We start from the raw sequence: 22,866 nt of genomic DNA on the forward strand, positions 1-22,866 counted from the left end.
ATTTTGAAGGATATTTCTTTTATCTTTTTTGATTTCAAGATCTCAGCAATTTCGTTTTATTGCGCGCTTGAAATAAATATGAAGTAATATCAATGCATGAAAATCGTAGCCTAAAAAGAAAGCGCCAAAAAAAAGACGCGTAGACTAAACAGTGTTATTTTTGAGATATGCTGACGGCTTTGACAGGAGTGTTTCATATTAGCCTATAAGACAAAGCATATTTCAAAATTTTGTTTCATTTGATAAATGTTAATAATCAAAGGGTTTGTAGAGATTTTTTATCATAGGCTACTATGTCTACCATTTTCTATTGCAAAATACAACCAAAGAACTACAACGAGTAGGCTACGGCATTCAAAATGCCAAGAGATACAGTTTCAACGTAACACGAAAAACATCTCCGTATCCACAGGAAAGACCTGCCAAATTCCGGGTGGACGGTGGATTCATGATTTACATTTCATTGACCACAACCAACAAATTTTGAAGCAAGCGTAGCCTAATCTTGGTGAAGCTTAGGCCTACTTAACCGTCTTGTAGCCCTCATCATCAGCACAGTTACAAGCCTACGTTTTGCTATACGCTACGCCTAGTTTTTTTCTGCCATGATGAAGTAAATGTTGGATAGCCTACGTTTACTAGCAGTCGTCGTCGTCGTCGTCGTCTGAGCTTCTGGGGCCGAGGGTCTATCCTTTTACCACCCCAGATTCACGATGTTCCCGGACTACACTGGAAGGCTGCTAGAGAGCAGCCAGTCTTTAGTTTCATCATCCATGACGCGCAGACCTTCCACTCCGTTAGGTGGCTTGAAGATGGTACAGTCATTGATGATGTGGTCTGCGGTCTGTTCCTCGGCACCACATTCACAGGAGGAGGAAGAAGCCATTCCCCACTAGCAGTAAGCCCTCGAAGACTAAACTTTGGTTTTATGTTTGGTCCTTCTCGATAGCTTAGTTTAGTTGGTAAGGAAGCATTTTCAGAACTGCTTTTCCTTCAGCGGCACTTGGCGGATGAAAAATTAAATCAGACTAGAACGCTTCAAAAAGCGGAACTCATTCAAGCTCGATGGCCAGGTCTGCGTCATTGCTTCAAAGACTCAAGTAGCCTGCACATGCTGTATACGAAACTGCTTGGTTTAAGCTCTGAAGTGGAATTTCTTACAATCAACCTATTTGTCAAAAACGAAACTGATCTTATTCAATGACTGCTGGGGAACAGTACCAATTCATTTTTTAAGCCAGTCTGATGAGTAGTAAACTAAAACAAGTGCCACGCGAAAGTGTTTAGGCTTGCATTAAAAGTAGACATCGTGTTTCAAGCAACTCTTGTAACTTGGTTACTATAACAAGGCCTTACGGCCTTACTTAGCCTACGCACTGCGGCTCATCTGCTTGCTTTTATCATCAAGATAATTTTTGATGTGATGAGCCTACATATGAACAGTACGTAAAACGACAATGAAATTTATTTTTAGCTTACTCTTGTTTAAGAGCTACAGTATCATATGACGTCATTTTTTATTTTTCTTCCGCCCCATATAAAGTTTGTCGCCAACCAGGCGCAACCAATGCGTCGGTAAGAACATTGCAACGGACATTGTATTTAAATATCGTACGATTTTAAGAAAAAGCTTGTTCTTTTCAACTTAACGAACTGTTCAAAAATCGCAAGACACCCTTTACGCCATTCTGTAGGCCCATAAGACATGACAATTCTAACATCCCTTCTTAGAACTTATGACATATTTGGACAAGCCCCTAAGCCCAGAGGTGAGGATCCGCTACTTCGAAAGAATCGCACTATCGCTACCTGTCGATGAAAAGTAACGCGCTACTACTACTCGGACCAAAAGTAGCCTGTACTACCGCTACTTCTGTCTTACACTGACACTTGAAAGCTCTATTCAAGTACATTGTGAACTCAAAATGACCTTGAAAACGAATGACATCACCGTTCAGTACAGCATTCGTTTAAAAAAACTACATTGCTATTTTAACGTCGTGACGGAAAACAATTTCTAGGTGAAACTTTGTTCTTATTCTCCAGTGTTTCCATCAAAAATTTCTAAAAACAAATCATTTTTTCTACTTTAAATTAGAAAGTAGCGGGAGTACGATTGAAGCAAGTGTAGCGCCTCTCCGCTACATTGTGACAAAAGTAGCGTCGCTACTGCAGCGACTACTACCCTCTTCTGTAAGACTAATGGGGTTCTAAAAAATCTACATCGTGTCAACTTAATACAACTAGTCGACGGACTAATGTAGTCTTGCTTTTTCAAAGGTAGCTTCAAGCAACACTTCACATTATTTAAAACATGTACGATTCTATTGCCTCGGGGTAGGTAGGTTAAATTTCTCGATTGAAATCAATCCCAGGAGAAATAGCTTCACATTAGCATATCTTTTCATAAAGAATGTTGTTCATTAACATCAATTTGAAGTTTCTTGTTTTTCTTCAAGAGCAGTGTGTTTCTAATCTTAAGTTAAGAAAAAAATTCTGTCAGCTGCAATTTCTCAGAGTTTGTTTGTTGCTGACCATCATAACGTCAAGCTGACATACGGTAGGGTACTTTTACGACACGCGATTACGTCACTGGAACTAATGTGTGAATAAACTAACCGACGAGAAATAAGACATAATATGGAACGCGAAGGACCGTAAACTTTATAACGACTCATCAACGCTAACAACAAAACCGTCCACACTAAATCATGGCAAGCGGGTGCCATCGCAGTCTATGCCATGACCACAGGTGGCCGCCACAAGTGCGCCACCATTTTTTGGAAGCGGCGCTACATTTTGTTAGAGTAGCGGCTGCAATAGCGACGCTACTTTTTCCCAATGTAGCGGGTAGCGGAGAGTAACTACATTTTCTTCAGTTGTACTTTCGCCACCGGCTATTTACCAATTTAAAATAGAAAAAATAAATAGTTTTTAGAGTTTTTGATGGAAATACTGGGGAATAAGAATAAAATTTCACGACATAGAACTTGTTTTTCATAACGACATTGAAAATTAGATATATTAGACATTGAAATATTAGTGCAAACGAATGTGGTACTTGAAGATAAGCTTATTCGTTTTCAAGGTCATTTTGTCTTCACATGGTACGCTACTTGAATAGAGCTTTCCAGTGTCAGTTTCCAGTTTTAACACAAACGCGTTACTTTTCATTAATTGGTTGCGAGTAGCGACAGCGCAGCTTTTTTGACATAATGCAGCGATCGCGCGCAACTTTCAAGGGAGCGTATGCCCAACCTCTGGCCATGACGCACAGAAAAATAAATAAAGGAATGAGAACACAGCAAAGAAAATAACTAAAATTACAAAATCGCCAACACATAAACACAGTGCAACGTTTCAAAAACAAACAGTAACACTTAACAAAACAGGCGCCACCACAAGAATGACAAAATAAAAAGTAATTGCAATATGAAAAATGAAATCACGATGAAGTCACTTTGTAAATCACATAAATTTAGATACATAACGTGAAAGTTTGCCATAAGTAAACGCAAGAAAAATTCTAAATTCAAGCTTTTGATTGCATAAGAATATCACAAGGAGTTGCTTCATTGGCTACTACTAAACCATGCAAATTGCTGAGTTCTTTTTGGATTCTGATAAATACCTTTTTACGGCGGGGATATCAACTTTTTCATTCTTGTTTAACTCTCGTCGAAAATTTAAAGACAGATTCATCTCCACCAAGTACTATCTGATTAGAATTTGGATATTCTTCATGCAGTTTATTTTTCCTACTGAAGTACATTTACGTACTTGATAGACGAAATTTACCTCCCAACCTCGAGGGATAAATTTAACCCAAGTTAAAAACTTTGTAACATAGGACAAAAAAAAATACATTGAAAATTGATTGATTTTGATGTAAAAATTTCCTAACTTGCAAAATTATCCCACCTCAACGGTATCCCTAATATTTTTGTATTTTTTTTCCAACCTGAACTAATCTTTGTGCATGCAGGCCTTGTCTTTGACCTCCAAGTATGGCCATAGCCCTCCAAGCATCTGAAATATAACATGTGAACGTAGACTGCCGTGTTCGGAAGTATAATCAAGTTATGTTTCTATTTCCCATTCTGTGTTAGTGGGAAAGGTTACGTTGGTTTCCGAGGTAGACATAGGCTTCCGTCTATATTTTGTGCTAATACAAGACTCTAGAAAGGATTACTGTGAGTTTTTTCTGCAGGAGTCACATATTGCATCAAGATTTACTCAAAATCTAGCGTTGAAATTAAATCATCCACTTAGATTAGGACAGCAACACGTTGCATCACCAATGCCCAGCAAGTTACCATTTTTGCATCATTTTAGCATAGTTAGATAATTGTTGGCATGGTAAAGTTCTCATTATTTACAGTAGATGAAATTATTTGAAACTGCAATGGAAAACAAATTTCTGATATCAACAACGGAGTAAGTACTTTACTTTCGATTAAAAGACTGCTTAGCCTTAGAAAGTAGTCGAAAATGTCGATAGCCACCCCACCTGTACGCTGCATGGTCGTTCCAAGTACAGAGCCCTCGCATGGCACGAGAACATAATCTGCAGGTAGGTCGCAAAACCTGTCGCAATGTGCCACCAAGCGTGAAGTTGAGTGGCTACTTTTAAGACACCAAACTGATCACTATTTTCCCGAACATTTCTGCGTAAATGATGTACGTTTGATTGACACATCAAGACAACTTTAGATAATCTTTGGAGTCAAGAAAACGTGAATCATGCGCACACATAAACTACTTTAGACAATAAAATGTTTAGATATTTTTGTATTTTTGGGGTTTTTGAAATTTACTATGCATTGGATTAAAGTTTTGGTGTTTGGTCACATTATAGTTTTTATCTGAAAATACCATTACGTATATCATCATATAACATATCAAAGAATAGAATATTTCTATTTGAATAAGACCTTCTGATGAGCCCCTTTTTAGGGTGAAACAGGCTGTAGACTGTAGTGTAGAGGTTTAAGAAATAACTATATTTAATTTAATTTGCCCTGCTTGGCTTTTTTGTTTGGCATGAGCACTTTTTGTAGTATTAATGGTATTTATTGTTTAATCATACTATATCATTAATTCATCATCCCTATCATCAATGCCTCTACAGCAAGCTTGCCACAATTTAATAGAAAAGTTTGTTAAAAAGCAGAAGCTTGTATTTTATTATCAATTATCATGGGCGGTCGTAGTAACTGTGAGTAGTAGATGAAGGAGTAATAATAAATTATTCTTTCAGTTTCACAGTTAGTCAAAAGCAGGTTACCTGCATGCACAGTGCGCACGGGAGTGGTATTTTGCAAGCCCAAAGTTGAAAAATCATCAAATTGATACAATACAATAGTATTTCTTAATTTTTATATGTAGCGCATAGAGTGGTTTTCAAACCGAACATAATATAAACCAATGTGTTGAATCACTCAATCAATTTTCCAAGCTTTTGCTAGGTTAAACAAAATAGTGAGACTATTTGTATAATATGTAATAAAGAATCGGTAATTCTCTGAGACTTAGAATTGGAATCGGATACTCTGACTAGTAACAGACCGAATTATTCAACACGCAAATACTAGAATTCGTTGGTAAATGAGATATTTCAAATTACAAATGTAACTGAACAACACATAACCTGAGAGACGGGCAGAAGAAGTTGTCAATGTTCCAGAGGCAGAAACCGAACAAATATAAGCATAGTGACGCAAAAACAGTGGATCGAACAGGAGGGAATCTCTGCATTGTACATATGGCCTCATATATCAAGCCAAAGACGAGTAGCCCGTAACATGTCTGAAGAAAAGCGGAAAGTGTTGTCAAATACGTGCCCCAGGGATTCATAGTGTAGGGATCGCCAACTCGGCTGGATATCTGACAAGCGGAGTGTAATGGTGTTGCCAAATATTTTTTAAATTCTTAGAAAAATTAATTTTTTAGCATTTTCAAAAAGTAATGGTCTCCCAAAGCTTGCCCGTTTATTTACAGTAAAGTTTTGGGCAACTGCAACTTTAAAAACGCCAAAATAATATTTTTTCTAAAAATTTAAAATTATCTGGCAACACTTTTACACTCCGCTTGTCAGATATCCAGCCGAGTTGGCGATCCCTATACTATGAATCCCTGACGTGCCCAATGAAACTGAACGTTCATGACAAGCACTTCTCCAAAATATATTATACTTCTCTGACATACGAGCATAACTGATTAAACACAGAACAACAACAGGTAAAGCGGTAATAAGGTTGCGTCATTACTTTTAAAGCATCTTTACCTAAAACTTGTTAAAAAATTATAAAACTACAGTATGTCAGGCCGAAAAACTGTACACTATCTCCCTTATCAGGATATCAGGTTGCATTATCAAAGCCACAAAAGTAGATTGTCGAAATCTGAGATAACTAAAGCACTCATTTTCTCATTTTATGGTATGGCTTTTCCAATTGCCCTAATGTAGCTCACCATGCTCTAAGTAAGACTTGGCAACCGATTACCTCGAAGTTACTCTTAAAAATAACTAACTTGAAAGTTTGAAGAAATTTTGTGCATTGCTTGAAAATACGATGAAACAAACTTGCGCGCTTAGTAAAACAACCTTAATATTATCAATAAACAGTAGCAAGTTTCCAAGACCAAAATGCAAGCAAACTTCTCAAGCAGTTAACTACGGTACTTGAGCAGCATAGTATCCACGATGATAGCAACAATGCCACACAAGACACAAACCTGGTGGAAAAGAGGATTTCGCCATTGAAGGTATACAACAGTGACCACAATGCTGCAAAAAGCTAATCCAAATACGATAAAACTGTTCCGATGCTTTTGCGGAGTGGCATGATGTCTCCTGCAACATACATATTCAATAGTTACTGAAGAAGGAATACTTAACTTATACTTCAGCAAAACGTCTCAAAAACTATACTGTCATCTTCAGTGCTATAAACGTTTAAATATTAGTTTCTCCATTTTGGTATCTTTATTTTTTTATTAGAGTAATCAGGAGTTCCAACCATTTTTTCTTCTAAGGAATTCCTGTGCTAACAATATCACGTATACTGTGCGAACAACATCTGTTACCCAGGAATGGACGCCTATAATGATGTTCCACGTAAGGAGTACGGCATAGGTATAAATTTAAAGAAGATACCATTTTTGTAGGAAGTACTCACATTGCATAGAGAATGATGCATGTACCATAAATCATCGGTAGCTCATCAAGCAGCTAAAAATATTTTACATTAATAAACAATGCAATGGTAAATAATTATAATTAAAAGAAAGACAGAAGACTGCAATACTTTTTCGTTAATTGATTTAAGTATTATGTAACATATTTTTAAGTATTATGTAAATTTCAAATAGATTTCAATAATACCATTAAGTTAAATTTCAAAAAGCACATACTCAAGTTGAGAGAAAAAACGTTATCTCGATAGTTCTTTTTTAAAGTTGAATAAAATATCGTAGAGACGAAAAATTACCAAATGCTGGAAGTTTGTATTGTACAGCACAATAGGCAAACAACTAGGACTTTCCCTTGGTACGCTGTCAGGCTTCTGTTCAAGGGTGGGTCACTGGGCCAACGAAGCCAAATCTGCAACACCCAGACTACTTCTCTCCCCTCGTCTCCAGCCCACAAAGCATTCCCTCCTTAAAGCAGACGAGTAGAGTCCTTAAACCAACTCCCCGCCTCAGGTGTCTGCCACCTGATTAAAAGTTTGTTGACGTCCACGTTGATGTATAAACTTAACGCTCTTCCTGTTTTGATGCCTAAAAAACTTTTGTCTAACATCAACAGAAAACTTTTCCAATTTCTGTGGGGTTCGTCATGGGAACGAGTAAGTCGCATGACTCTTTGCTGTGATATACATGAAGGAGGCAGACATACAGTCTTACATCTATGCGTTCCAATCTCGATGGATAAACAAACTGCTCGATGAAGATTATTCTGCTCCTTGGAAAGTTGTTGAACAAGCTTTGGTATCCCCAACCATGCTCATGTGTCTAGCAACCAGCACCTTTACTTCAATAAACAAAAAAATCAAAAATATTATACCTTTCCAGTCAACCTCTGCTTGCATGAAGTCTCTGCAAATATTATACTGTTACCACAACGCATCGCACGCCGAGACTTTGTATCAGCCCCTATGGTTAAATAAGTCAATAAAACTCAATGGGAAACCTCTGTATAATAAAGAATTAGCTGAGGCGCAAATTCTCTTTTTTGGCCAATTGCTAGACCATAACGGACAGTACCAGTCTTATGATGACATATGCTCAGCATACAACTTGACACCCACCAACGAAACATTTATTAAATTTATCGAACTCATCTCATCATTACCTCCTTCCTGGGATGGAGACAACGGCAATTTAAATCACCCAAACTACACCACCAACATTACCACACTCACATCCAACCTAAACACAATATGCGAATCAACAAAAACTGCATATCACTTTTACCTTGACAAAGTCAAATTAATTCCTACAAAGCAACAAAACAGATGGCAGCACATTGCTGGAATGAATTGGAACCTTCTTCTTTCGTTTGAGACTAGATCAAATCAAATTTCAGGGCAGGTGATGGAGAGCCAGGTGAGTGTAGCTTCGTCCAGCGTTGCTATACCATGCGTTCCATTTGGTGCCTTATAGATCGGACATTCGAGAACGACATGGTCAGCAGTTTGTTCCTCCGCGCCGCATTCGCAGGATGGTGAGGGAGCCAAACCCCACTTGTGCATGTTGGAATGGAAGCGACCGACTCCGGTTCGGATTCTGTTGAGCTTGACCCAAGTCGGCCGAGGCAGGTCCATACCAGGGGGGCGCGCCACCGGGTGAGGTATAAAACGATGTAGTTTCGTGTCGGTGGCACACCACGCTGCATTCCAATTGTCTTCCATGAAGTGTGCTGCGCTGATGGCATGATCGCTGAACGGATGTAGTAATTCAACAGCAGCTGGCACAAAGGGGTGTCTTGACTTTAATTGCCGGGGAGATTCCTGAGGTGGGATGTTGAGTTTTGCATGAAGCAAGTGGTTAGGATCCCCCGCCCGGCGAGCCAGGTGTATAAGGGGTACCCGGTCAATTGGTCGAATGACATTTGGTCGACAGTCATTTGGTCGACAGACATTTGGTCGACAGGACGTTTGGTCGACAGACAATTGGTCGACAAAACATTTGGTCGACAAGACATTTAGTCGACAGGCATTTGGTCGACAGGACATTTGGTCGACAGACATTTGGTCGACAGGACGTTTGGTCGACAGACATTTGCTCGACAAGACATTTGGTCGAAAGACATTTGGTCGACAGGACATTTGGTCGAAAGAACGATTCATTTTAGGATTAACTAACCCTAACCATAATCCTAACCCTAACCCTAACCTTAACCCTAACCTAACCCTAACTCTAACCCAAATGTCCTGTCGACCAAATGTCTTGTCGACCAAATGTCTGTCGACCAAATGTCTTGTCGACCAAATGTCTGTCGACCAAATGTCTTGTCGACCAAATGTCTTGTCGACCAAATGTCCTGTCGACCAAATGTCTGTCGACCAATTGTCTTTCGACCAAACGTCCTGTCGACCAAATGTCTGTCGACCAATTGACTGTCGACCAAATGTCTTTCGACCAATCGACCGGCCACCGTATAAGGGCTCCCTTTCGGCGAAGCTCAGCAGGTTGGAACCTGACGCGGTGGGAAAACATTTACAAATCTGTACACTACAGCACGCTAGAGAGCAAACTACGAGCATTCCAAATAAAGTTGAACCTCAGAGCAATTGTGACCAATGACGCGTTGTTTGCATTTGGTCTGGAGAGCAACCTCTGTACATTTTGCAAAATTGCTACGGAGAATACCTTTCATTTGTTTTGCAAATGTCATGTTGTAAACTCCGCCCAACTCCAACTGACTGTTTGCCTGTCCTTGCAAGCATTGAGCCAGCTGTACTACGGCGCCAACGTGCTGTTCTTTCCCTGAGCCGTAAAGCCCTAAACCCTGGCCATCCGCTACACACAACCACGCTGAGATATCCACCAAAGCAGCGGCTAAAATCAAGAAAGCCATTTGTACGCGCTGCACAAGACCTTCTGGCAGCCTCTGGTGGAAGCCCTAGCAAACAGTGGTGCCACGCGGCGTGGTGTGAACAATGGTCAAGCAGCACGTCCCCACTTCGCCAAGTATTCAGATCCCCGTCCGAAAACCAGCTGGGACATGGCCTCTCTAGACTTGCCTCATCAAGGCGTAACCGTTTGCTCACTGGTGTTGGACGCTATGGTGCAGACATGTTGCGCTGGGGCTTGGCAGAGAGTGCTGCTTGTGAGTGTGGCGAAATGCAGACGGCAGCCCACATTATCAAGGATTGCCGGCTATACAGACCACCCCATGGTATGGAAGGCCTAATTTCCATCGATGACAACACCAGGCAGTGGCTAACCAACGGATGCCCTGACATATAGCGACAACACGAGAGAAGAAGAATGTTGTAAAGAATTATTGGGAAGATGTTTTTTCTTGGATATCAGCAAAACTGAGATATCCTGTTAAAGCTAACCTGTTATAGATATCCTGTTATAGCTATCCTGTTATTGACCAGTTGATTCTGTTTGGAACTGTGAACTCTAATTTGTTGAATTGTTTACTTTTATGCGCAAGATATGTTGTTTATCGATGCAAATATGCCGAAGCTAACCCGACAATTTCCCAGTTTATTCAAACGGTGAAAGAAACTCGGCAATCAGAGCGAGTGATCGCCGTAAAGTCTAAGAATTTGAAAAAAACACGAATTGAAATGGAACCACATGACATAGATAGTTTGTGAACTAGAACTTGCATGCATCTTGCTGATGTGCTGATGAGTACAATATTTTTGTGTTTGTTATCTGTGTTGTTATTGTTGTGTAATAAAAAAAAAAAAAAAAAAAAAAAAGAAAAAAAAAAGACCACGAATGACACAATCCAACGGGCAGGCGGGCATCTATAGTGCTCAGCTGTTTTCATTGGGAGAAAACTGCCTTTATAACGCACTGAAATGGCTATCGTCGAACAAACGATCCTCTACCCACACCATTTGCAAATCACTGGTCCAGACGGCGAATAACAACACCCTACACCCAGATAGTAGTAAATCCATCCAGGGTTGGTTGATTTAAATCAAATGATTTAAATCATGATTTAAATCAAACAATAAAAATCAAAAAAATCAATTAAAAAAATCAAATGATTTTTTATTTGCTAAAATAAAAATAAATACATCAACAAACGTTTCACTGCTTCTCTGTAATACAAAAGTTATATTTAAATACTTAATTAAGGCTATAGGCTATGCATGTTTTGAAAGGCAACTTAGTTTACTTGGCAGTTCACAAACAGTGTTGTTCACTAAACATAGTTTTTGAGCAAGTTTTATCCACTTTTGGTCTGGTTCAATCAGAAGTTCGAAATCGATTGGGCACTGCAAAAGCTGGCAAGCTTGTATTTATGTACAAACTTCTCAATGCAAAATAAACTGCAATTTTGTGTCATCTGAACTTTTATTGTTTTGGTATGGTATGTCGGTAACATAATTATATTACACAGTTAAACTTTTCTTGTAAAAAGTCTGGTTGTAGGCTATGCATCAGTTGAGCAAAAAAGCAAAGTGATGTGTGCTCAAACGTAAGGAAAGATCTTAGTGTAGTGAGATGACAGTCTGAGAAGTACCTCAATCTCGATATGCACATTATGATTTAGTATAAAGCAACATATCACACCTACTTAAAAATATGTGTAATAGACAGGCTAGCCTACAATATGATAATAAAAATGATTAAACACTTGCAAAGCAAAGCTTTTCAATCAATCAAGGGGTTAAAAATAATTCTGCTATCTTACTAAAATGATCTCTTCCCCCAAGTAGACTCGACGCTTTTTTATATAAAAAAAAATCAAAAAAATCTGTTTTAAATCAAAAAAATCCGATTTAAATCAAAAAAATCCGATTTTTTTGATTTTTTTAAAAAAATCGTGATTTTTTCCAACCCTGAATCCATCATTGTCTTGCAACGAATGGCACCGATCCTCATTACCGACAAACAACTAATGGTTTTCTGCCACTGCAATCTGCTGAGAAATAAGCCAGCAAAGTAGGCCCATACACCCCTTAACTAAGAGATTGATCTACACATCGTGCTCTCATCCGACATTAGTTCGCCCTTCTCTATCGAACATCCGAAGCTCAAGGAGGTCTTTAACTAAAAGCCGGATGAGCAGCTAAAAGCACCCCTCCCCAAGGTTGATCCCACCAATCGATTGACATCTGTTCCCATGTAGTCACCACACTTTCCTCTGTCGATGGCAACATCTTACAGCCTTGACCAACGACCTCAACTGTAGATTCCGTGGGGAAAAGATGGGGCATCAGAGCATTTCTGATTTCGTTATCCTGCTTTCCTGATAGACTGTCAGCTCACTATCAGTGAGGAGACTCGGTCTAGCGAAACTGCGGGAAATCTCCAGGCACCTGCAGTGATTCAACAGCAACCATGATGTACAAGTACATCATGTAACATACGATACTTATTGTTTTAAAGTAGTAAAGTACTTGGTAGCCATGAGAGCACTTTTCGAAAAAGCTGTTATTTACGCATACAGAATGTTTAACATGTTGTTTGGTACTGATTTGAACTCAACTCATACAAAAAAAGAACATGATTCCTCACCTGCATTTCATACTTCAAGGTCATGTGAAACATCCATGAGCCAACCCCAACAGCTTTGAATAACAATAAGTTTACAGGAGGTATTGGACAAATTTTTGGTCTACAAAAAGTCTACAATAAATTATCAACTGTCAACCTTGTTTCTTATCTGGTCCAAGGATTTTGATTGATTGAATCTTTATCCTCAGACTAGAAAAGCTTTTTGCAGAGCTTAATCCTGTTCTGGCAGTTTCGCATACTTGTAGAGGCTTTGAATCACTGACGCAGGCCCGGTCACTGAGATTGACAACTAGTGAAGTTTCCGATTGTTGAAGTCTTGTTGCTAGGGAACTATTCCATTCATTAGATGCCGCTGAATGGAGAGCAGTCCTTAACGTGCGCTGCTCCAGCGCACACCCCGAGAGTCGAACCAGCGCCGCTTGATCTTGAAGCTTCTTCATTCCAGAAGTGGCGCGCTAAACAATTGAGCTATCGGGGCGGCTTTTTTGTTTTAACATTCCAGAAATGTTACTGTATTGAATAAGTCGAAAAATTAAACTGAGGCATAAACATTACCACGCAAACACATTAGTTTTCGCTGAGACTGTCTGTTCAATTCAACAAATAATTATTATTTTAGTCAACATTTATGTCATAACATACACGAGTTACAACGTTATAAAAGCGGTCACCAATAAAACATCAAATTAGTAATTTTAATAAGGTCAGAGAAACAAGCAAAAGTTATCTCAAACTGAATATTAGCTATCAAGCTGTAATATTATTGTGTAATTAAAGATTTCACTTGGTGTTGCCTAATGCCTAATATAATGAGGTACGGTAAAGGTGATTCCTATATGTCAGTGGTTCCCAACCTGGGGTTCGCGGACCCCTTGGGGGTCCGTGATTACCTTGAGTAATTTTGGGAAAAAAAACGAAAAGCGATGTTTTTACTTTCATTTCTCTCTTTACATTCTCTCGAAGCTACGACATAATTAGATGGGTAGAGGACTAGAGGTGTGTGGTGTTTTTCAACAATAAGCATAAGTTGGGAGTCAAACTAAAATCATATGATTGGAAAGCACTTTATCCACTGCGCCATCCTACCATGCCTATGACTGCAACAACATTCAAATTTGAGGATTATCATTCGATGCAGTTTTAGCTTAAATTCAGCTGTAAAACATTACCGTGTCCGTATCCTTGGATAAAAAAAATTTGTCCTGAAGCAAGCTCAATTCCAGCAATTATAAACACGCTGCATGGATGATCATAATGCATAGATTAGGAAGCACTGTTTATAGTTTAACCAGTTGGTTTCCAAAGCTAAGGTAAGTGTGAAATTATCAGTCTAATATAAATATCATGTGGGCTGACTTACTTAAAAATGCAAGATATGTCAATAAATATCGTGATTCAACTCCCTTTCTCCAATAGTAGTATACAGAAACTAAGGCCGGCAAAATCATAATAATATTGCTAATGGTATTCCCTGAATAACAAAACACTAATAATTAATTCAGCTACACATATATATATATATAGTGTATGTTATGCATGGTTGATACATACTAATTGAGAAACCTAGGAAATCACTAAAAGAAAAAAAAAACATCACTTATTAATTCAGCTACCGGTACACATACCAGTATGAAGACTGAAGAGTCATACAATCATACATGTACGTGATTTGATACAAACTTATTACAGCGGCAACAGTGCATAGGAATTTGATACAACAATGCATTGTCTTTTACGCCCAACACCTGTCCCATTGGCCTGGCCCTACCAAGCCAGCTGTCAGTACAACCATCAACTCAACCATCTTTGCATAAACGGCAGACTTATCCACTCAACTTTGCACCAGATCCCACCATATCAACAATGATTGTATCATCTTTAACTTTTCCAACAGAACAGAAGGTCTGCACCTCTTGCAGGATGAAGCTAAAGACTGGCTGCTTTCTTGCAGCCTTTTAGTGTAGTCTGAGCAACATCATTATGCTGGGGTGGTAAAAAAATAAACCTGAGTTCCCAGAAGCTCAGATAAACAGAAAACCAGTTTGTCTTCATACTTATCTGACTGCAGACCATATAATCAATGATTATATCATCTTCAACCATTCCAAAAGAGCAGTAAGGTAGGTGTGTTACGAATGAGACTAAAATCTGGATGCTTTCTACTCACATTTCAGCGTACTAGTCTAGAAACATTGCCAACCTGGGTTGATAAAAAGTTTTAACAAACTTGATATATGACCACATGACGATAAAGGTATAATAAAAACATAAGGGAATGTTCAAATATTACGTAACGCCTTCGAGGGGGAGGTTTATGCAAAGCGTTACGTTAGCGTCACATCGGGGGGGAGGGGGTTCAAGCAAAACGTTACGTAACGCTTTTGAGTACGGAACGGTAGTTTTTTGTGCTGAATTCGTAGTGAAAAAGCGTTACATGGGGGAGGGGGGGGGTCAAAAATTCGGAAAAAAAGCGTTACGTAATATTTGAACGTTCCCTAAGTGCAATTTTAAACATGCTAGAGTAGATAGCTTTAAATCAAAGTCAAGACCTTGGTGCACAACGCTTTGTTGAGTCAATGGAAACATACTATTATATATATACTGGATAGGCCAACTAGATGTGAACAAAATATTATCAAACTCACAAAATTCAGCAAAATATGGTGTGATAGCATAGTTCTCTTCACACCAATCCAGTGTTGAAGTTGGCCTCCCCCAAATTCCCGGTCTGTCTACTGTAGGTGCCATGTTGCAGTAAATGTTAATAGAAATCCTGAGTATATACACTCTACAAATTCAATGGTAAATCATAAAATAAAAAAAATTAAATGGAAAAGTAGTTAGGCTACAAGATAACTTAAAGCCTAGACTTGACCATAAAACACTATAAAACTATTTGGAGTTATGTTAAATTACTTTAAACTAGTAGATGGGCACTGGGCACCTCCAAGCTGGGTTTTTTTTCGGTTATTTAGCGGTCATTGACCGATTTTTTAGCAAAATGTCCGAAAAAAATATAGTCAATTCGGTCAAAATATCCAAAAAAAAGTTATAGTCAATTGACTATAAATGACTAAAAATGACCAAAATAAATAAAAATGACTGAATTTTTTCAAGCCATTTCGGACAAATGACCGAAAAGTCTCAGCGAAAAAAAAAAACCCAGCCTCCAAGTCACTCCCAATGGTTCCAAAATAAAAAGTTGTTTACTTGGACCTCTCCTGACGGGAAGACAAATAACCAAATAGACTTTATCCTATCACGCATCTCGCCCTCTAGACTAAACGTCCTGAACAGCTCTACCTTGAACACTCCTGACATATCAGACCACAGAATGATACGTACAAAATTCAGAATTAAGGTGCGTCTACACGAGAAAGTGTTCTTGCTTAGAAATTCTTGCTTAAGCTAGTGATTAAGCTCGTTTCGTCTACACTGGCAACCTCGACGAAGATTTTGCTCGCTTGAATCGCAGTCACGTGAGTATCTAATCCCCAATGACGTCACGTTTTAAAAAGTTTGCGCCAAAGCATAGCAGTTTGCGCTAAAGTACAGCAGAGTAGACCAAGCAACTGACTGTTCTTTAACCATTTAAAGTTGTTGCAGTTTTTCAGTCATGGCTTCCCAGAAGTTGTGTAAAAAATGCTGCAAAAAGCGAAGGATGCAAACCCGCAATTTACTGCTTATTGAAGCATTCAGACACCTCAGTGAGGTTGAAATGTTGGAAACAGAATTTCGTGTCAGCGTGGGTGACTGGTAACAACCAGCAAGATCATTCCTCCGCTATTTTTATTACCCGGTGTGCTATGGCAATGGTTTTCTGCTGAGATCCTGTTTTGGATTTGAAATTGGAAAATATTGTGCTATCTATGGGCTGTTTCGAAAATGGTCACCGCCAGTTCAGCCCGCAACATTAATAAGAACGGGTTGGAATCAAAACTTAACAAAATCCTTTAACGATACCGCCCTGCCCTGTCTGGATACTGAGCTGAGAGGAGACCTGAGATTTTGGCGGGAAAAACATTTCTAAGCAAGAGAACTCACTTAAGCGCACAGTTTTTCGCTCTGGAGCGTATTTTTTCTCAACGGCTCGCTTACTCGCCCATTTTCTTAAAAGTAAGCGGCACAAACTGCGATTAACTTAAAGAAACAAGAAGTTTGGCTAGCTTAAGCAAGAAAACAGTCGTCGTGTAGACGCACCTTAAGTTTCTCATGGCCTCAGAAGCAGAAGCGGAAACCAATCCAGAGACCCCACCTTATGAAACAACAAGAAGTCGCTGAACACTTCCAAGTAAATTTACAAAACAGATATGCCACTTTACAGCCAATGACAGACCCAGAGTCCATACAAGAAGCTATAACTGCAGGACTACGGAAGCATCAGAAGTTGTTCTTCCCAGAACAATGCAACAAAACCAACCAAACTGGATGTCGCAACAAACTAAACAAGCCATCCAATCTAAACATAAAATTTGAAAAGAACATGCATCCTCATCTACTCAATACAAAATCGCTATATCTGAGTCAAAGAAGCTCGTGAAAAAAAACCAAATACAGCAATTAGAAGATAAATTTGATGAACTTAACACCATACCTCCACACAAAATCTATTATGCTGCCATTTAAAGAAACTTAAAACAAAACCTAAAAACATCAGTTAAAGATGCAAAAGGAAACATCCTCACGAGCAAAAGCTGATGATGAGTAGGCCTAGATGGGCAAAAAACATTAACAGCACAAGCCAACAAAAAAATTTTTTTTTCAAGAGGCACTGCAAATTAAAGTCAATTTGGGGTACCGTATTTTCAAGGCCACCAATGTTGAAAATGCACTTGCTTTTGTTAAATTGGCTCTAGTTTTTGAAATAAACCAAAATTATTTGCTTTGGAGTTTTAAGTACGGTATGCTACAAGTAAATTTAACGTCATGTTGTTAATTACATTGACATGACTGGAAGTAATTCCAAGCAAACTTCTGAGTTATATAACTGCTATTTGGAACCAATCAAGTTGATTAAAATCAAACAAATCCATGTGTGTTACAAGTAGCTCACTGTGCAGTACCTACACAAGTAGCTACTGCCAGAGATGTATGTATACGCCGCACACCTGCGGCGTAGACTTTTTGTTTGCGCTGACGCTTGCAGCCACATTTTTTGGATAGTTGTCGCTTGAGGCTACGCCGTAAAGGCTACGCCGCGATTTTTTAGCGCATAGCGTCAACGCATACTTTGTAATGTCTTAGCTGTTGTTTGCATTTTTTTATTATCAAACTTTCCAAATTTTAAATGATTTGAAAGAATGTTTTCAATAGGCAAAGACATATTGAAACCAAAACGCAACAAAATTTCAGATGAACACTTTCAGATGCTAGCTTGTGTTTCTTTGTGGAAATTTAATATAAAACTTGTTTGTTTCGAATGGTTTATACCTTATGAATGTTTGGCACCTAGCAAACAAAAGGAGTTTACGCTAGCTAGTGTATGCGCTAACGATGACGCCGCAAGCCTTAAAGCAGCCGGCGGCCATGGACGCTAAATAGTGCTTGAATGACCGCCGGTGCTACCTCCTCAGTCGGCCAAGTTTGGCAGCCGGTTTCTTCTAGCCAATCATTTAATTTCGCAATGGAATGATCGTGGATTAACTGTCGAAAATATCTAGCATCAAAGACTGACGCAGAATTAGGTCAGCGCGTCATAATCACCACTGTTGTATTGTGCGGGAACATTTGCTATTGTACGGAAAATATCAAGTCTTGTTTGTAATTCCCAAGTCCCGACGTTTATTTTAACAAAGTGTTAATCCGAAGTGCTAATTTACATCGGTTGGCAATATTGTCGTTTTTATGTCGATTCAATGTTGTTGGACATTGAATCGTTGTTAAAAAGGAGAACTACCTAGACAACAAAATTCGTCATTTTTACCCTGATTTAACGACTGCAAACGTAGAATCAATGTAAAAATGACAGATTTTGTTGTCCGGGTAGGTTATTTGACATCCGAGGGGAAAATACGTGTCTTCAGAGTTGAGAAATGTTTCCGCTGTGTGTTAGTGACTTCACACCCTAAATGGTGACATCATAACGATATAAATGGTCAGGCGGTATGCAGTTGAAACAATTTACTGAGCAGCGAGCAGTTGAAACAATTTAGTGTCGTTAGATGGTCTCGCAATACCGGATTACAATCCCGCTAAAGCAGTTATTGTGTGGTACAACGATTCTATTGCAGGATGTCGCCCAGACTTCAACACTAAGTGATCATTTTGGCCTTGTTGCAAGTTTAATTCTATTTACTTGTGCTATCGTTATTTGTATTTTGGCCTACAAGCACGCAGATTCGGCCGCCGAGAAGGAGCTCCCGGTAGGCCACGATGGCTGCCGGAAAAAAACACGAGTTTTAAGGAATGCGCCGCCTACTTTTTTCACAAGTTACGTTGACGTATACGGCAGATGGTTTTTCGAACGTTTGCGTTTACACTGACGGCATCAATATTATTTGTACAGTAACTCCTCAGCTTACGAACAAGTTGCGTTCCGAACGGCCGTTCGTATCTTGAATTGTTCGTAAGTTCAAACTGTACTGTTGTTTGGTGTAGCCTACAGAACTGCTTAGGCCTATGTCTACTAGACATTTGTCCATCACATACGCATTACGCAACATACACCTAAATTCTTTCTAATATTAAACGCATAGAAATAAAGTAAAACACAGCAAACATTGTCTCAAATCATTGCATTGTATTTACATAAATATACAGTGTAGTGTGCAAAGTAGCCTACGTACATTGTTTTATGGATTTAAGCTGTCCATCGACGTTGGAATAGAAGGGGGAAACGTCTGACAAAAAAGGCAGCTTATTCAAAACACATTAGTTGTTGAGTTTGAATGCAGTTATTCTACATTTTCTTGAAGACTTTCTACAGATTCGACGTTCTCTTGCGGGTCATCACGCTTCCTGAAGAATTGGTTCAAGGAAAATTGCACTGTCTTTCGTTTCTTTTCATCGTAGATGATGCGATAACACTTGAAGGCATCGCGGACACTGGCTGCTACCCTTGAGAATCGCTCTACATTCGGATCCTGATTCTCAAAAGCACTGAGAGCTTTCTCAATCAAACTAAGCCCATCGGCCATCAACTTTGTTTCAAACTTCTTTGTAGGAACAATCTATTCATCATCTTCATGTCTTTGCATGGCTTCCAATTCCATTAGTTCCTCATTTGTCAGTTCCTGTGTGTGTGACTCAAAAAGCTCTTGAAAGTTGAATCACTAACGCACGCCCGGTCACCGAGATTGACAGAGTGAAGTTTCCGATTGTTGAAGTCTTGTTGCGGGGGAATTATTCCATTCATTAGATGCCGCTGAATGGAGAGCAGTCCTTAACGTGCGTTGCTCAAGCGCACGCCCCGAGAGTCCAACCAGCGCCGCTTGATCTTGAAGCTTCTTCGTTCCAGAAGTCACGCGCTAACCAACTGAGTTATCGGGGCGGACATTGGTATTGCGGCAGTGCACTCCACTGGCCGTAATACTGACTTACTGAGCGATTGTCGTCGCAACAATGACCATTGTAGGATCACGGTTGCCATTTTGACGATACGGAAATTATTATACGTAAAGAGAAAATAAGGACTGTTTCTAACACAAACAAACCCGCCATAGATGCATTTACGAAAATTTTTTGTGAGAAAATATAAATGTTCGTATCTCCGAATGTTCGTAAGTCGAATGTTCGTAAGTCGCAAGCTCAAAAAGAATTCGAATCGGAGTCGGTCGCTTCCACTCCAACATGCACAAGTGGGGTCTGGCTCCCTCATCGGCCTGCGAATGCGGAGCGGAGAAACAAACTGCTGACCATGTCGTTCTCGAATGTCCCATCTACAAGGCACCAAATGGAACGCATGGTATAGCAACGCTGGACGAAGCTACACTCACCTGGCTCTCCACCACCTGCCCTGAAATTTGATCTAGTTTCAAACGAAAGAAGAAGACCGTCTCTATCAAATTGTCAGACAATCACAAAAGGGTAAACGACTATTCGACGCGGCACTTTTCGACGAGGCCCTATTCGACGAGGAAACTATTGAATGCGGGAATTATTGGCCTATACAAAACTAGATAGTGTAACTTTTGACTTTGGTAAGTTTTTAGAAAAAATCCAAGATTTTTACACTTTTTAAGGTTCATTTCCCTACTTTAATTTGCATCTATTGGCCCCATATTGGGAAAAACACATAAGTAAACCAATAGTTTTAGGTATAAAAGAAATATTACAATATTATATCAACTTCAAATAACGCGAAAAAAACTTTGAAATTTTAGGGATATTTTGAAATATTATGAAATTTCAACTCAAAAAGTGGGTAGGTTCCTGTTGTCAAAAATCGCTGAAATTTTTTGTGTGATGTTTTCTCAAACCTCCACAAGAAATATCTGCAAGAGAATGCTCAAATCCAAAATTAGTACCGTACTTTTTCACCCCACCCTAATGCGCGTACATCACTGGCTACAAGTAGCCACTGCACAGTACCTACACTTTATGTTATGGCAACATCTCGATGCTGGTTATATACTCATGAATTTCTGAGTAAACAAATATCTGAACTCATAAACCATGCAAAACAAAAAGAATCTGAAATTTTTTTTCCCAAAACATCATTAGCTTCAATGACACAGTCAACAAGTTTCAAAACAAACCGCTTCCTCAGCCTACTTCCTACACAGAATTCCCACGGTTCCCACGCGTAGGCGACGTTTTCGTATGCTGAAGACAGTTTTATATGTTCCGTGTGAATCTCGCCTTGGATCGCAACATTTACCTGCCTGATAAACATTCTAGCAATTTTGATTATCCGACCTCTTTAAACTCTTTCCACATAGTTAGTGTTCGAATTTTAATTTTGAAGTTCTCTGAAGGTGTTCATAATATAGACGAATCGGGAATCGCCCACGCGTGAGAACCGTGGGAATTCGGTGTAGAAAGTAGACTGAGGAAACCGTAGGCTACTCAGAGTCACTATATTGTGACTCTGGGCTACTTACCTTGAGAAAACCGAGGATATATAGATAAGGATTCAAACCAAAAACCAATTTTAACACTTTCATGCCTGGGCTAGGGCATCTCATGCCTTACGAATTTTTAAACGCTGAAAACCATAGGATAAAACTATTCTAAAAAGCTGAAATTTCATGACTTTGTCACAAAGTTCATACGCATATTGGAGATGCTACTCAAAAATTTGTATCTCAGATACTATTTGAAATACAACGTGGCTTATGACACCTTGTCACAAACAATTTTGCAGTTTGCTCTTTTTTGGGGCAGAAATTTTCTCTTGTTGTTTCTTTATTCACTGGTGATACGCGCCGGCGCATAGCACGTGCCCAACTTGCAAAATTGAATCTTTTATAGAAACATCACCCTATTTGCATTGATTCAACGCCAGTAGACGTCAAATTATTATGAACATCTACTTTCGTTCCTCGCCTTGCGTTAGCTTGTGCAGCTGTAACCGAAATGATCGCGCTGCTTTTACAAGACATACACAACATCAACAGACGTCGAACGTATGTAAGTAATCTACTCTACCATAATATAATCTACCATATAATTTGTTTGTTCAAATATCAAGCAGCGAAAGGTCAACTCTGGTTTGCCGTTCTTGCCCTGACCTAATTCTCATCGTAGAGAAATAAGCACAGCTTGATATGTCCTATCGTGTCATTGCGAGTGCTAACAGCTTATAGATACTTTGCTTATGTCGATACAACGTTCAGCGGTGTTGCGATACAACCTAAGAAAATCATGAGTTTGTTTCAAATTGCATTCCTCTTGAATGAATGCTTTTTTGTTACGCAAAACTTTCGCAGGAAATGTCGGCCGCTTTACAGCGGTTCACCATCGTCAGACGTTGAAACAGTACAAACATTTGATCTGTGAAAGTAATGCCTATCAGCGAAAATGGAAACACATAATGTCATCCAGGCACTGTTTATTGAAAATGAAGACATGCAGTTCGTCATTGCATTGAGAAAAACTGACTTATCAAAATTTTTCGAAGACAAGAAATTCCAGTCACAAAAAAATATGACTTGTGCGAAATATTGTAGGCTACAAAACAGACCGTATTGCAAGTGTAGTAAATTAGCA

The 22,866-nt window shown here is 39.1% G+C and overlaps 1 protein-coding gene across 1 annotated transcript; it reads right to left on the reverse strand.

Moving 5' to 3' along the window:
* Positions 1–3,050: 3,050 nt before the first annotated feature.
* Positions 3,051–15,474, reverse strand: LOC145765178 (alkaline ceramidase 3-like). Its single transcript, XM_082576955.1, has 8 exons — positions 15,363–15,474; positions 14,078–14,188; positions 12,718–12,770; positions 7,182–7,234; positions 6,739–6,856; positions 5,651–5,808; positions 4,511–4,667; positions 3,051–4,029 (listed from the first exon to the last, which is right to left on the reverse strand). Exons 1-8 carry the CDS (start codon positions 15,463–15,465, stop codon positions 3,967–3,969), a joined length of 816 nt encoding a protein of 271 aa, XP_082433081.1. The 5' UTR covers positions 15,466–15,474; the 3' UTR covers positions 3,051–3,966.
* Positions 15,475–22,866: the final 7,392 nt, after the last annotated feature.

Source organism: Aplidium turbinatum, chromosome 2, assembly GCF_918807975.1.
Source record: "Aplidium turbinatum chromosome 2, kaAplTurb1.1, whole genome shotgun sequence".
Taxonomy (NCBI): Eukaryota; Metazoa; Chordata; class Ascidiacea; order Aplousobranchia; family Polyclinidae; genus Aplidium; species Aplidium turbinatum.

Excerpts from the sequence above, each read along its gene's own strand:
- LOC145765178 (XM_082576955.1), bottom strand. The coding sequence starts at position 15,465 with ATGGCACCTACAGTAGACAGACCGGGAATTTGGGGGAGGCCAACTTCA. Across the intron at positions 14,189-15,362 it reads ACCATATTTTGCTGAATTTT|GGAATACCATTAGCAATATT; the intron begins GTGAGTTTGATA and ends TTTGTTATTCAG. Across the intron at positions 4,668-5,650 it reads TTCTTCTGCCCGTCTCTCAG|AAATGTTCGGGAAAATAGTG; the intron begins GTTATGTGTTGT and ends TCATTTACGCAG.